The sequence below is a fragment of the Camelina sativa genome, chromosome 2 (assembly GCF_030686135.1).
Source record: "Camelina sativa cultivar CO46 ecotype springtype chromosome 2, ASM3068613v1".
Lineage (NCBI taxonomy): Eukaryota > Viridiplantae > Streptophyta > Magnoliopsida > Brassicales > Brassicaceae > Camelina > Camelina sativa.
In genome coordinates, this window is record NC_141881.1 from 25,752,132 (window position 1) to 25,765,971 (window position 13,840).

General features: G+C 34.9%; 2 protein-coding genes across 2 annotated transcripts; one reads left to right on the plus strand and one right to left on the minus strand.

Annotated features, from left to right (window-relative positions):
• The first annotated feature begins 5,155 nt into the window (after positions 1–5,155).
• Positions 5,156–7,616, plus strand: LOC104733318 (putative L-gulonolactone oxidase 4). Its single transcript, XM_010452905.3, has 4 exons — positions 5,156–5,845; positions 6,300–6,561; positions 6,657–6,758; positions 6,849–7,616. Exons 1-4 carry the CDS (start codon positions 5,186–5,188, stop codon positions 7,562–7,564), a joined length of 1,740 nt encoding a protein of 579 aa, XP_010451207.1. The 5' UTR covers positions 5,156–5,185; the 3' UTR covers positions 7,565–7,616.
• A 2,617-nt stretch (positions 7,617–10,233) lies between these two features.
• Positions 10,234–10,872, minus strand: LOC104733327 (uncharacterized). Its single transcript, XM_010452913.2, has 2 exons — positions 10,512–10,872; positions 10,234–10,414 (listed from the first exon to the last, which is right to left on the minus strand). The coding sequence occupies exons 1-2, from the start codon at positions 10,822–10,824 to the stop codon at positions 10,386–10,388; spliced, it is 342 nt and encodes a 113-aa protein (XP_010451215.1). The 5' UTR covers positions 10,825–10,872; the 3' UTR covers positions 10,234–10,385.
• Positions 10,873–13,840: the final 2,968 nt, after the last annotated feature.

Consider the following 13,840-nt stretch of genomic DNA (forward strand, 5'->3'; position numbering starts at 1 on the left):
ACCAAACACAAACAAACCAGGAAATCACATAACAAGCAACTTGGTGTCGACCGACACCAGAGAGGTGTCGATCGACACTGGCCAAACATGGTGTCGACCGACACCTAACTGGTGTCGATCGACACTCCCTTCGCAGACGCGAACTGCACAAATCCGAACGACGAACCTCCGTTTCCTATCATCTCCAATCCGTTCCAACCTCACCCAAAACCTTCAGGAACCTATAGGAACAATAACACAACCACCACAAGCAAGAACAACACCACTAACACAACCAATCAAGCAAGAACAACACCACAAAGCACCACCAATCAAGCAAGAACAACAAAGGATTCTCAGGCTTAGATAAGCCATGGTCATGCACTCACCTTATCAACTGATTATAACAACCAACACAACCAGTTGAGACCCTCCTAATGTCTGAAACAGCCCAGAAACGCCCTACAACAAGCCACACAACCAAAAACGACTTATAGCAAAACTGCTCAGAAACATCAAGAAAGAACAGTCTCAAAGACGAAACCCTAAAAGGAAAACTAACCGTTAACTAACAAATCGCTCCGGTGAAAAGCTACCCCTAGACGTCACGAAGCTTCTCTCAAAATTTCAGCACGATCAGGCACCACACGAGACCACGATCTCAGTTACAATCTCCGATGGTCCCAACTCGCGTCTGAGAAAACGTGTCTCACGAAACTGCCAATAACTCATCGAGTTTAAATCCAAATCTACTTCTGTAAAAAGGCGAATGACGATGAAAGACTTGGGAATAAAACCACCAAATTTCATTACCTTTGAGAACGATTTGATATGCCGAAACTGTTTCCTCCCAAACCCTAACGATTCTGATCTTTCTCCTTTAATCTCCTTCAACCACAATAGGCTCTCTCCTCTCTCTCTAACTCTGAAAACGGCGACCACACACCCTTAAACCCTTCATTTGTCGCTTCTCCACTTATATACTCGGTTTAGATAACTAAACCAAACCAACCAAACCAAAATTGCGAATTAAAACAAACCCGACGAACCCAGACAAAGGGGTGTCGATCGATGCCACAAGGGTGTCGATCGACACTCCTTCCAAAAATCACAGAATTTGGTTTGCGGATGTTACAATTCCCATGTTACAACTTTCGTACCAATTCGGTCGATCCGGAATGGATCGGTTAAACATTCCATGTTTACGAAAGAGTGGTTAGAGCATATCTACTGGAGTTGCTTTAGGGTTGATTAACCGATTTAAGGCCCAAAAATAAATCAAAAACCTAAAAATATGGTCCACTTTTCATAGATATGTTTCTGAAGAAGGAATCAAAAGAATCAAAAGCAACCAATAGGACACGCTACGTGTCACGTTTTGGTTGGATAATGTGTAAATAGAAAAGACAGTTTTTTTTTGCCTATTTTCTTCTTCCAATTTTTCACGACTTTCTCTATTTCTCTTTCTCTTTTCTCTCTCGGCAAAAACGGCTAACCTCAAATCCATAGAAATCAATCGATTTATTGGCGAGCGCTTGCCGATTGTACCCTTTTGCCTATATATACATTTTTGAAGAAGGTTGAAGAGGTGTAGAAGGTTATTGAAGAATGATGCTAATTCACATTGTAATTGATCACTTGGTTTTTTTCTTCTCTTTAATATACAATTTGAAAAGTGAAAACTAGATTGTGTAATGTGTATTTTGACTAAATACAGATTAAAAGACAGTTACAGAGGTTTGTGATTTTTCTTCTTCTAGTGAAATATAGAGCTTTTGAACCTTTGTCACATTCTAATTGAGTGATTTTTTTTTTCAAATATTAGTTTTTAATTTTAAAAGACACTCAGTAATGTACTTGATTAAGATCGGTTTGAATTTACTCATAAGATTTGCTTATTCAAAGTTTATACGACTGACTTACACATCTGTGTGAACTCGTAAAGGAGCCGTAAGTAAACCAAATAGAGTGAGAGACCACACTGTCTTGTACTCCACTATAATATGTTTTCTTCATAGAAAGCCCAAGATGCTAAAGTGAGTCATACTCATTATCTCGTCATCTCTAAACAGCTTCGTTTGGTTCATACAAAAAAAAAAAAAAAAAAAAGATATTCAGTATATGATGGTTTCTATTCTACATTCTCGTTAATATTAGATATGGATCCACATACCATCACAAATCCGCTTCATAATTTGATTTATTTATCATTCTCTAATGTGAACTGGTGATGTGCTTAGAAGATTATGGTAAAATTCAAAATTGTAGACAATCATGAATGTGAAACCCATCTAAGTTATTTTAGCCATAAAAATATGCATAGTTAATAAAGAGTCTACAAAAGGCTAGCTCCTATTTTTATTTTATTTTTATACAATCGTATTTTTTAAGGCTTTGAGTTAGATGAGGTGTTTTCTGGTAAAGTTGATCAATTTCATCAGGTGTAGCTAAACGAGAAATTTTTGTCATTTCTTTTACCCATACAAACTCAAATAATTAATAGAGGTCTATGTATTCTATGGGATGTAAATCAGGTTTAATGTCAATTACATATCATGTTCTAAAGAGTACGTACTACATATGTTATGTAATTAAAAGCCTAATAATATAGCTAGCTAGGTCCAATGTCTAACTAATTAAGTTCTTCTCTGAATTTCATTTAATGATTTTATCTCTTTTGTCTATGGAAAATTATTTTGAGAATGTGATGATGTTATCTACCATATACGGATATACCACAAAAGCTCAAATTACAGGTCGCTCTTAATATCTATTTTTTTCATCAATCAAGTATGATTTTTTTTTTTTGAATGAATGTAAAATTATATTCAAAAAGTATTTTTTACAAAGAATGCATCCTTATAACAAAATTAGAATTGGAAAGAAAAGTTGAGAACACTAGCAGCGAGTGGCTAACCAAATCTACAGGCCATCAGCAAACTTTGCCGTTTGGAGCTGCAACGATAGCAATTTGTTCCGAACAAACCGATCAAGAAACTTGACGAGTTGAGTAGAGGCACTGTGCCGTCCCCCATGCCGACGACGATTACGCTCAAGCCAGATTGTGTGTACCGTCACTTAAAAACCGATCCTCAGAATGAATCTGTCAGTCCCTTTGATGGCTGATCCCGAGAGAAGAGATAGCAGCTGAGTAAAAGAAGAAGTGTAGTGGCTCTGCAGAAGCTTACAAGCTAAATCCTTCCAAACCCGGGATGAGTAAGGGCAACTTAAAAATATGTGAGAAAGCGTCTCCATTGGTTCCCTACAAAACACGCAGGAGACATCCACACCTTTGTTCCAACACAGCATACGGTCTCCCGTAGTGAGCCTGTTACGAGCAGCAAGCCAGAGTAAAAAGGAGTGCTTAGGAGTAGAAAAGGGGAACCAAACTCCTTTGAACCAGTGAACAAGAGATCCAATACGGCGGATCTGCAGCCAGGTCTCTGCAGTAGAAAACCGTGACTCATAAGTTCCATCAAATCGCCTCCACAAAGGAGTGTCTGCCTGATCATTTTGTCCCCTGTCCCTCAGTGTTGTAATCGCCCTTTCAATATTGTTGAGCAGAGCACCACGATGATGGCGAGTTGGGTGGGTAAGAAGAACATATGCAACCGTTGCCGTTGGGGAAACACCAAAATCAATGAAACCCCTATCTCCAAACAGCTCATGGAGAAAACCATAGGAGCACCAACGATCATACCAGAAGGACGTATGCAAACCGTTTCCTACCTCCACTTGATGGAAATCTTTGGCTTGTGAACGATACTTAAGCAGCTTCCGCCACATCCAGGAGCCTTTAGTAGTGGAGTCCTTGATCGACCAAAAAGAGGCAGAGCGAAGGAGTTCCCTCTTTATCCAGTTAACCCAAAGAGAGTCAGTGGACGAGACTAACCACCAAATCAGCTTGAGACAGCTAACCTTATTTACCTCAGCAACTGATTTCAATCCTAACCCCCCTTCTTGTTTAGGGAGACACACATCCGCCCAAGACAGCTTATTTTTCTTTGCATTAAGGTCTGGACCTGACCATAAGAATGCTGCACAAATCCGTTCTATCTCATCAACACATGCTTTCGGGAGCCGGAAAGCCGAGATCCAGAAGTTAGTCAGGCTAGCAATCACTGAACCGAGCAACTGCAGTCGCCCTGCAAACGATAAGAAACGATGTTTCCAGGAGCTAATACGAGCACAGATCTTTTCTAACAGGGGAAGATAGTCGTGAACAGTCATACATTTAGTAAGCAAAGGCAGGCCTAAATAGCGGACAGGTAGAGTGCCAGAGGCAAAAGGGAATTGAGCAGTAAGTTCGTCCCTAGTCGAGTCCGATACTCCAGCAAGAACAGGGTGGACTTTTCCAAACTAATACTCAAACCAGAGAATGCTTCAAAATCCCGAAAGACCTCCCAAATTCCTTCCATAGAAGACGCAGTACCATCAGAGAAAACCATGATATCATCGGCGAAACAAAGATGAGTTAGTTGCATGTTCTGGCATCGAGGATGGAACCCAAACTTTCGAGCTACTGCCGCACGATCTAAAAGGGACGACAGAACGTTCATACACACCACAAAGAGATACGGAGAAAGCAAGCAACCCTGACGCAGACCCCTCTCACTTTGAAAAAAACCCGCAAGCTCCCCACTAATTTGAACAGAGAAAGAGGCCGTAGATATACATAACCTGATCCAATATATAAACTTAGCTGGAAAATGCAACGCCTCAAGTACATTTAGTAAAAACGGCCACTGGACTGAATCAAACGCCTTGGAGATATCTATCTTCATTGCACGCCTTGGAGATATCTATCTTCATTGAATCAAGTATGATTTTGTACTGTTTATTCAGTATAAACCACAATTATGCAAATATTTATTTTTTGTATGAACTACAGTTGAATTATACTGGACTGTTAAATTATTTGTCCCAAACTATACTGTTATGTAAACATACCACAAAGGCTCGCTATATAGCCGATTTCCATGTCAGCTCTTAATATCTATTTAATAATACCATGTGATGATACGTTGAAACTTAAAACTGTTACGTAGCATACCACAAAAGCTCGTATAGCCACATGTCGGCTCTTAATATCTATTTAATAATACCATGTGGTGATATAGTGAAATGATTGACACTAAGAGTAATATATAGATGAGATCATGAGAGGCTTCCCCTTGCAATTAAGTCTTGAAAAGTTTCTTACAACATGGCTTTTTGGCTAAGTTTGATCTTTTGCTTTTTCACATTTGTTTTCTCAACTCCACCGCATGATCCTGTCAACTGTGAGTCCGGAAACACTATATGCACAGTGACGAACTCGTACGGAGCCTTTCCTGACCGTTCTACATGTGAAGCGGCAAAGGTAGAGTACCCAAGAACCGAGGCTGAACTGGTCTCTGTGGTGGCTGCAGCAACTAGAGGTGGCCAGAAAATGCGGGTCGTGACTCGGTACTCTCACAGCATCCCCAAGCTGGTTTGTACTGACGGCAAGGACGGGATTCTCATAAGCACCAAGTTTCTAAACAACGTGGTGCGAACCAACCCTGATGCCAAGACTTTGACGGTTGAGAGCGGCGTGACGTTAAGGCAACTGATCAAAGAAGCGGCTAAGTTGGAGTTAGCTTTGCCATACGCACCGTACTGGTGGGGACTTACAGTTGGAGGAATGATGGGGACCGGTGCTCACGGAAGTTCACTGTGGGGTAAAGGAAGTGCGGTTCATGATTACGTGACCGAGATAAGAATGGTGAGCCCCGGTTCTGTTTCTGAAGGGTATGCAAAAGTTTGGGTTCTTAGTGAGGCTATGAATCCTGAAGAGTTTAACGCAGCCAAAGTTTCTTTAGGCGTTCTTGGAGTTATCTCTCAGGTATCTATAGATCACTTATTAGCTGCTTTAATCGTTTGTAATTATATATTTGCTTGTTTGTGCATGCTTTAAACGTATCTATACTGTCAAGGATCCCAAAAATAAATATAAAAGTCTACTGTCTACATATCACCGATCTAATAAGATTACGGCCCATCCTTAACGCCACAATTAGTGTGAGCGTTTGAAGTATATATATTGCGACATTTTAGGTGATATTATGCATATTTTTATTTTCAGTAATTTTCAAATTTTGATTAATTAAAATGGATTAGTCACATGTAAAAGTCCTATTTCCAAAGTCAGTGCACTCGTTCGAGTATAATAAATTTAGGCTGGACAGACCTGGTTTAAAACCTGACCCGTTTTAAATCTTTATTTTTCATTAGTAACGAAACTCGAAAATTCTAATAAAATTACAACGTTTGCTTGTTAATCGTATTTTTTTGGGAAGGTAACTTTCAAGTTGCAACCGATGTTCAAGAGATCGTTGACATATGTGATGATAAATGACACTGATTTTGGAGAGCAAGCCGTGACTTTTGGGGAAAAACATGAGTTTGCGGATTTCATATGGTTACCAAGCCAAGGCAAAGTGCTGTACCGAATTGATGATCGGATTCCGGCCAATGTTTGTGTTTCAGGCAATGGCTTGTTCAAATTTTTCCCATTCCGCTCAGAACTCTCTCTGATCTTAGCCTTCACCAGAATCTTAGGTTTCTTATTTATCACTATTCACTCATATATATAATTTGTATAGTTTTAATATTTCTTAATTTTATATGCTTTTGGCTCACGATATGAAATGAAGAGGAGAGAGACGAGTCTTCGGGTGAGGCACACAACAAGTGTGCGAGAGCAAAGACATTAACGTCTTTTTTGTTTAAAATCGCATACGGGTTAACCAACAATGGTACTCTCTCTTGATTGAATGATCTTGTATATCAGATTTTTTCTAACTAGTTTACACATATATTATATATTCACTTTATTTCAACTGCAGGCTATCTATTTACAGGCTATCCGGTCATCGGACGCCAAGACCGTATGATGTCTTCCGGTGCGTGTCTAGATAGTTATCATAACGGACTGATTACGGCTTGTCCGTGGGATTCACGCATTAAAGGCGATTTTTTTTACCAAACAGCATTAAGTGTTTCTCTCACACATGTCAAAGATTTCATCAACGACATCAAAGCACTTGTGAAGATTGAGCCAAAATCTCTCTGCGGCCTAGAACTCAACAATGGTGTTCTAGTCCGCTATGTCACATCCTCTACTGCTTATCTAGGGAAAGAAGAAAAAGCTTTAGACTTTGACCTAACTTACTACAGAAGCAAAGATGATCCTTTGACACCACGTCTCTATGAGGATTACATGGAAGAGATCGAGCAAATAGCCATATTGAAATACAACGCCTTGCCTCATTGGGGGAAGAACAGGAACGTAGCTTTTGATGGTGCCATTAGAAAATACAAAAACGCAAACGCGTTTTTGAAAATAAAGGAGAGATTGGATCCGTCGGGGTTGTTTTCTACAGAATGGACTGATCAGATTTTTGGTTTAAAAGGAAACGTAACGATTGTGAAGCCAGGTTGTGCATTGGAAGGGCTGTGTATTTGTTCGGAAGATTCTCATTGTGCTCCGAACAAAAATTATCTGTGCCGACCAGGTAAGGTTTATAGAGAAGCTAGGGTTTGCACTCTTGTAAGCGCTTAAGAGTGATTTACTACTTCTAAACTATTAATGAAATAAAAATTCTAGCTTAAAAGCATTGAAACTATCATGAGTGCAGTTATCGCAAGTCTACGCGTGTCATAAGTATTCATACGCGAAAATCATCATTACCTTAGTTGGTCGAATCTGACTTGTAACGTGAACAAGGCATGCCAGCTATGATACAAATTTCGCCATCACATTCACACCTTCCCTGGACATATGGCATGTGGCGGGAACATCTCACAACCCGATCCCAGTAAAGGTAATGTAAAATACACTAGCTATAAACTAACGCTACTAGCTAACAAATAACATGTAACAAGTGTGGAAAAAATAAGGGTATGTTATAGTTTTAGTATGTTTTTGAAACTTAATTAGAAAAATAGTACATGTACTATTCACAATTGGAAAGATAGACTGTGTGAGAGAGAACTCGGCAGAGATAAATAATTTGGTGGGGAACTTTACTAATTCACCCTCCCATTGTCTTGCGGAAAAAAGAGGAGAGAGGGAACAGTAGAGAGAATATAGGAAGAAGAGAAGAGAATATATGTGAGAGCGTGAGATAATATTTGGTTTTTTTTTTTAGGCTCAGATTTTTTTTTTTTTTTCATTTTTGTATTCCTCTTCCATCTAAAAACTAAAATATTAGTTAATAATTTTTTTTAAAACCAAATTTCAGATATGAAAAAAAACTATGTTTTTTTTTATATGCATTTTGTTTGATGATTTTATTTGATAATATTAAATATTTTTAACATATTTTTGTATCCGTACACATTACTAAATGTACAGATATCTGTACACATTATTAAGAGTACAGATGTCTGTACACATTATCAAGTATACAGATGTAATTTGTTTAATCTGTACACTTAATAATGTGTACAGACATATGTACACTTAATAAGGTGTAAAGATAACTGTACACTTAAAAAACTGTAAGGATAATAAAATCTATTTTTAAAATATTAAACAAAATTTATATCAAATTGTAAAAAAAAAAATATAGATTTTTTTGTATCTAAAAAGTTTGCTAAAAAAAATTATATTAACAATTATTTGAAAAATCATGAAAATGGGAGAAAAGATAAGTAGTGGCAAGTTGGATATATTCAAGCCTTCCAATAATATTTGTGTACGGTTTAAATATCTAGCATGTTGGATATATTCACACATTCCAGCAATATTTGTGTACGGTTTAAACCATCTAGCATCTTGGATAGATTCACACCTTCCAGCAATATTTGTGTACGGTTTAAACCTTCTAGCATATTGGATATATTTAAGCATTCCAATTATATTTGTGTACGGTTTAAATATTCAGCATGTTGGATAAATTCACACCTTCCAGCAATATTTGTGTACGGTTTAAACCTTCTAGCATATTGGATATATTTAAGCATTCCAATAATATTTGTGTACAGTTTAAATATTCAGCATGTTGGATAAATTCACACCTTCCAGCAATATTTGTGTACGGTTTAAACCATCCAGCATGTTGGATAGATTCAAGCCTTCCAATAATATTGGTGTACGGTTTAAACTATCCAGCAATTTAGATATATTCAAAGCATCCAATAATATTTGTGTACAGTTTAAACAATCCTTTGGATGTTATGTTTTATAATTCAAGTTAGTAATTTTCTAAATATAAATAAGCTATATAAACATTTCGTTGATCATTATTGTCAAATGTTATTGTGGCCTAGTGGTCCCATCCTGCACACTTTTATCTCTCCACCCGAGTCAAATCTTGTTTGGTACATTTTTTAATTTTCACACTAAAAGGTAAAAGTGTAATTACGCACTAATCTTCTTCCTCCCCACTACAAACCCTAAGCTTCGCCGCCGATATTCTACGTTTGTTTCCTATTTTTATTTGAGTTGTGGGACTCCAAATCCAAGTTCATCATGATCCTTTCTGATCCTTTCATCCATCTCGCTACCTAAGATTCGTCGGAGCTCTGTCTGATCATCAACGACAAACACAAAACCAAATTATAAAGGAACCTGATTACCATTGTCATCGAAGTCTCGAAATCAAAGTCAGATTACATAAAGTTAGAGAAGGAGAAGCGTTGCTGCGAGCTGTATTTCGCGGAGAGGGGGCTGATGTCGTGAGCGGGTTTGAAGTAAATATAGAATTGTAACGAAAAACATAAAAAAGGAAAAGATAAAAAAAATTAATAATTTTCAATGGCATTATTCGTAAATATAATATATAGGTGAGGGGTTGACTGTAAACAAAATAGTGTCAAATAGTGTTGAACGTCTATTTTACTAATTATAAATAGTAAACGTACTACTTTTCAAATTATGTTTAAAAAACGTATGTATTTTCCAATTATCCCAAAAAATAATAACAAAATTTACTCCCAGCTAGAGATAAATCGACATGGCCCATAGAGAATTGGAATAATATGGGTTAGTGTTAGTAATTCGGCCCGAACCAGCTTGGCTCTAATTAGGATTGAGCTAATTTGAACCACCAAATTTGGCTCATCCTCCAATCCTAATTAGAACCACCAAATTTGGCTCATCATATCCTCACAACCCTATTCGCGTTTTTCTCGGATTTTTTAGTAGCCGGCTAATAAATTGTATACCTAATTTTTAATTTTACTGTACAAGTATTATTTTAAAATTTTATTTGATTGGCCCATATGTGTTTATGAATATTGATTATTAGCAATAGGATTTTTTTTTAAGAAAAACAGGAGCTGTCTCAAATTATTCGTGCATTTAATAAACTTTATTTTTCCAATAAGTTACAACAAACTGTAGTAGATTCTCAATATAATTCAGTCATGATGTCTCATCATGCCACCGGGGCGGGAATTACGAATCCTGCGGAGAAAAAAAAACACAAGTAAATCAAAGGCATGGTATAGTAAGTTAGATAGACCGGCAAAAAAAAAAACAAGTGGGCTAAACTGGGACTTACTTCCGCATTGTGAACCAGGAGCAAGAGGACTGCCACAAGCAGCAGCGACATTGACGAACTTTTTTATATCAATGGCGTCTTCGATTACTTTAGTACTGATAGCTTCGCAAACGCATTTCATTCCGGCGAGGCGGACATTAGTGCAACAATCTTCAGATGGTCTTGGCGGAGGTGGCAGCCTCTTGTAGATAGAATATGCACATGCCCTCAGACCTTCTATGCCTGCATCATGACATCGCTGATCTCCCTGAATTTGAGATGCTGACAACAACATCATTACAACTAGAAACTGACAAAAGATATGTTCTTTCATTTTTGTTCTCAAATTCTTTTTGTCTCTCTAACATCTATGTAAAACAAATTATATAAAGACAGAAATGAGAATATGAATTAATCACATTTTGCTTATTTTGGCAGTAGATCAATCTATAGAGATACGAAATTTATATCTATTAATTAGAGAATCATTTGACTTAAAGAATATGGTAACAATATCATCAACTAAAGAGATATCTATGAAAATTAGCTATGTTACTCTTTTTTTGGTCAACAACTCAAAAGAAATAAAAGAAAATTGGAAATAAAGAAAATTAAATAACAAAATTATAACTTCTTAATTTATTTTAAAATTAAAATAGAAAACTCCTAACTATACAAACCTTTATTTGGAAAAGAGATTTCTACAAAACTTGTGTCATAATGGTAGTGTTATTTTTTTTTGCTAAACTTGTGTTATTTGCATGTTTGCTAGTGTTAGTAGGGAATTAATATTTTGAGCAATTTGACAAATTCTTTAATGATTTAACTAATAAATGAATTTTTATATCTATTAATTAGGGAATCATTTGACTTAAAGAATATGGTAACAATATCATCAACTAAAGAGATATCTATGAAAATTAGCTATGTTACTCTTTTTTTGGTCAACAACTCAATAGAAATAAAGGAAAATTGGAAATAAAGAAAATTAAATAACAAAATTATAACTTCTTAATTTATTTTAAAAATTAAAATAGAAAACTCCTAACTATACAAACCTTTAATTGGAAAAGAGATTTCTACAAAACTTGTGTCATAATGATAGTGTTGTTTTTTTTTTGCTAAACTTGTGTTATTTGCATGTTTGCTAGTGTTAGTAGGGAATTAATATTTTGACTATATCCCTAAATTTGCTCACACTAACACACCTTCACGATCTAGCTGAAGTCATGGCATGATATAACTATGCATAATTTTGCTACTGTCCGACTTGATTTTGTTGACAGTAGCAAAAATTGATTTTATGATCAATTCAAATATATAATCATGTTGTAACTGCATATTTTATTTATCAAATACAAATCATGTCATCACGTCATAAGAAATGACGATTTGTATATCACTTTGCAACAAAGATTGTTCTAATCCAGAAAGGTACAGGTGAATTTTAGCAATCCTTCATTATTTTGGTTGATAATGAATTTTTTTTATTCCAAATCTCTTTTTGATTTGTTTGCGTGTGCTTTTAAGTTAAATTAGGGAAATCCACAAGTTCACTAATTTGTCTTATATTGTTTTGGTTATTGTCTTTTGTCTCACAAGAATGTAAATATATTATCAGAATTATTTTTGAGCAAAATAAATATATATATATATATATACATATATATGTTAGATTGTGGACTTCCAACTCAAAACCAATTGGCAATGAGTGGAGAGCCCCATATCTTATATATACCACTTAAGATCATACCCAACTTCCAATGTAGGATATTGTATCTCTAATAATATAAACACTAGAATTTCACCCGCGGTACACCGCATGACTAAGTTATAAATTATTGTATTTTAAATAATAATTTTTAATTTATTTAGTTTTTAAATTTTCAATTAATTAACTTTTTGTCTAATTAATTTAGAATTTTTTTTCTACTTCTTATGTTTTATAAAGTTTATAACCTAATTACATTAAATTTGTTATTAGATAGAATATAAAATTCAATGTTTGTTTTGTTCTCTAGAATTAAACCAAGGTATATGCCTATATAGTATATTAGTGTATATTTTTATGTGTATTTTTTTTTTGAATATTAAAAATGTGTTATAGTATGTGTAATATTTTGTAGTTTATATACTAAATAATTTATAAGTTAATTTTCAAAACTATGATTACAAATCTATAGTATATATGAGATAAACTAATAGTAATAGTGTTGGTTCTATATTCTAAACCCGTCTTGCTAGGCGGGTCAGACAACATATTCAAAGATTTTTAATACGCAAAAACTCATCATATGAAACCCGTGAAAGTAAAAATTATTTTTAAATGCGTAATACAAAATAAAAATAAGTCTGTGAGCAAGCAATATCTTTTATATTTTATTATTTATTCTTTGAATAAGATATCAAATTGAATGGTAAATATATTTGTTACTTTTTAAAATCATACCGTTAGTTTTTTAATGATATATTTTATGTTTGATTTTGAACATTTGTTTTAGGGGGAAATCAATGCGTTGAGATCAAAAATCTCGGCCACAGATCCTCCTCTAAAATCGAAAATCAATTTGTTTCTTGGTTAGACTGATTGTTTAGGAAATTTGTGTATGTAGAAAATATTTTTTTTTGTAAAATTGGATACTTAATATTAATTAAATTAATTATAAAATTAATATTTAATGTTAAAGGAAGTGGATCCATTTGTTTTGGAAATTTATTTAGGATGGAAAATCTTGTTTTCAAAAATAGAAATATTAATTAATTAAATGAAAAATAAATTAATAATTAATGATAATGGCAGTCTTGTAAATAGGTGACAATCTCAGGATTTATTTGCTAAATGTACTTGAAAAATGTATATATAGATGTATTAGATTCATTTTTGATATTGCTCAAAAAGAAAATATTTTATGATGTTTTAATATTTATTATCCGATATATTGGTTGTTAAAATTATGTTACATAGTAAATTCTATATTATGTTAATCAATTTATATATCCCGCTCCTAGTACAGTAGTACGGGTGAAAAATACTAGTATATTTATATTTACCATTCTTCTTAGGCAGTCGACCAAAAAAAAAAAAAATGTAACCGTTAATGACTAGGGGTCATGTAACTCACAAACATTTTACGAACATGAAAAGTAAGAACCATGGAATACTTCCATCTCTTCACCATTAGTAGTAAAGTATAATTAATCTTTGCGTTCCTTGTCTATATTTTTGCAGATTGTTACCTTGTTGCCCGTGTTAAGAAACTGTCAAAAGAGGTAGATTTTGCACTAGCTGCCAAGAAAATATTAGATTAAAATCAAAAATCTAATTGTACAACTTCAAATTAGAAGGGGAA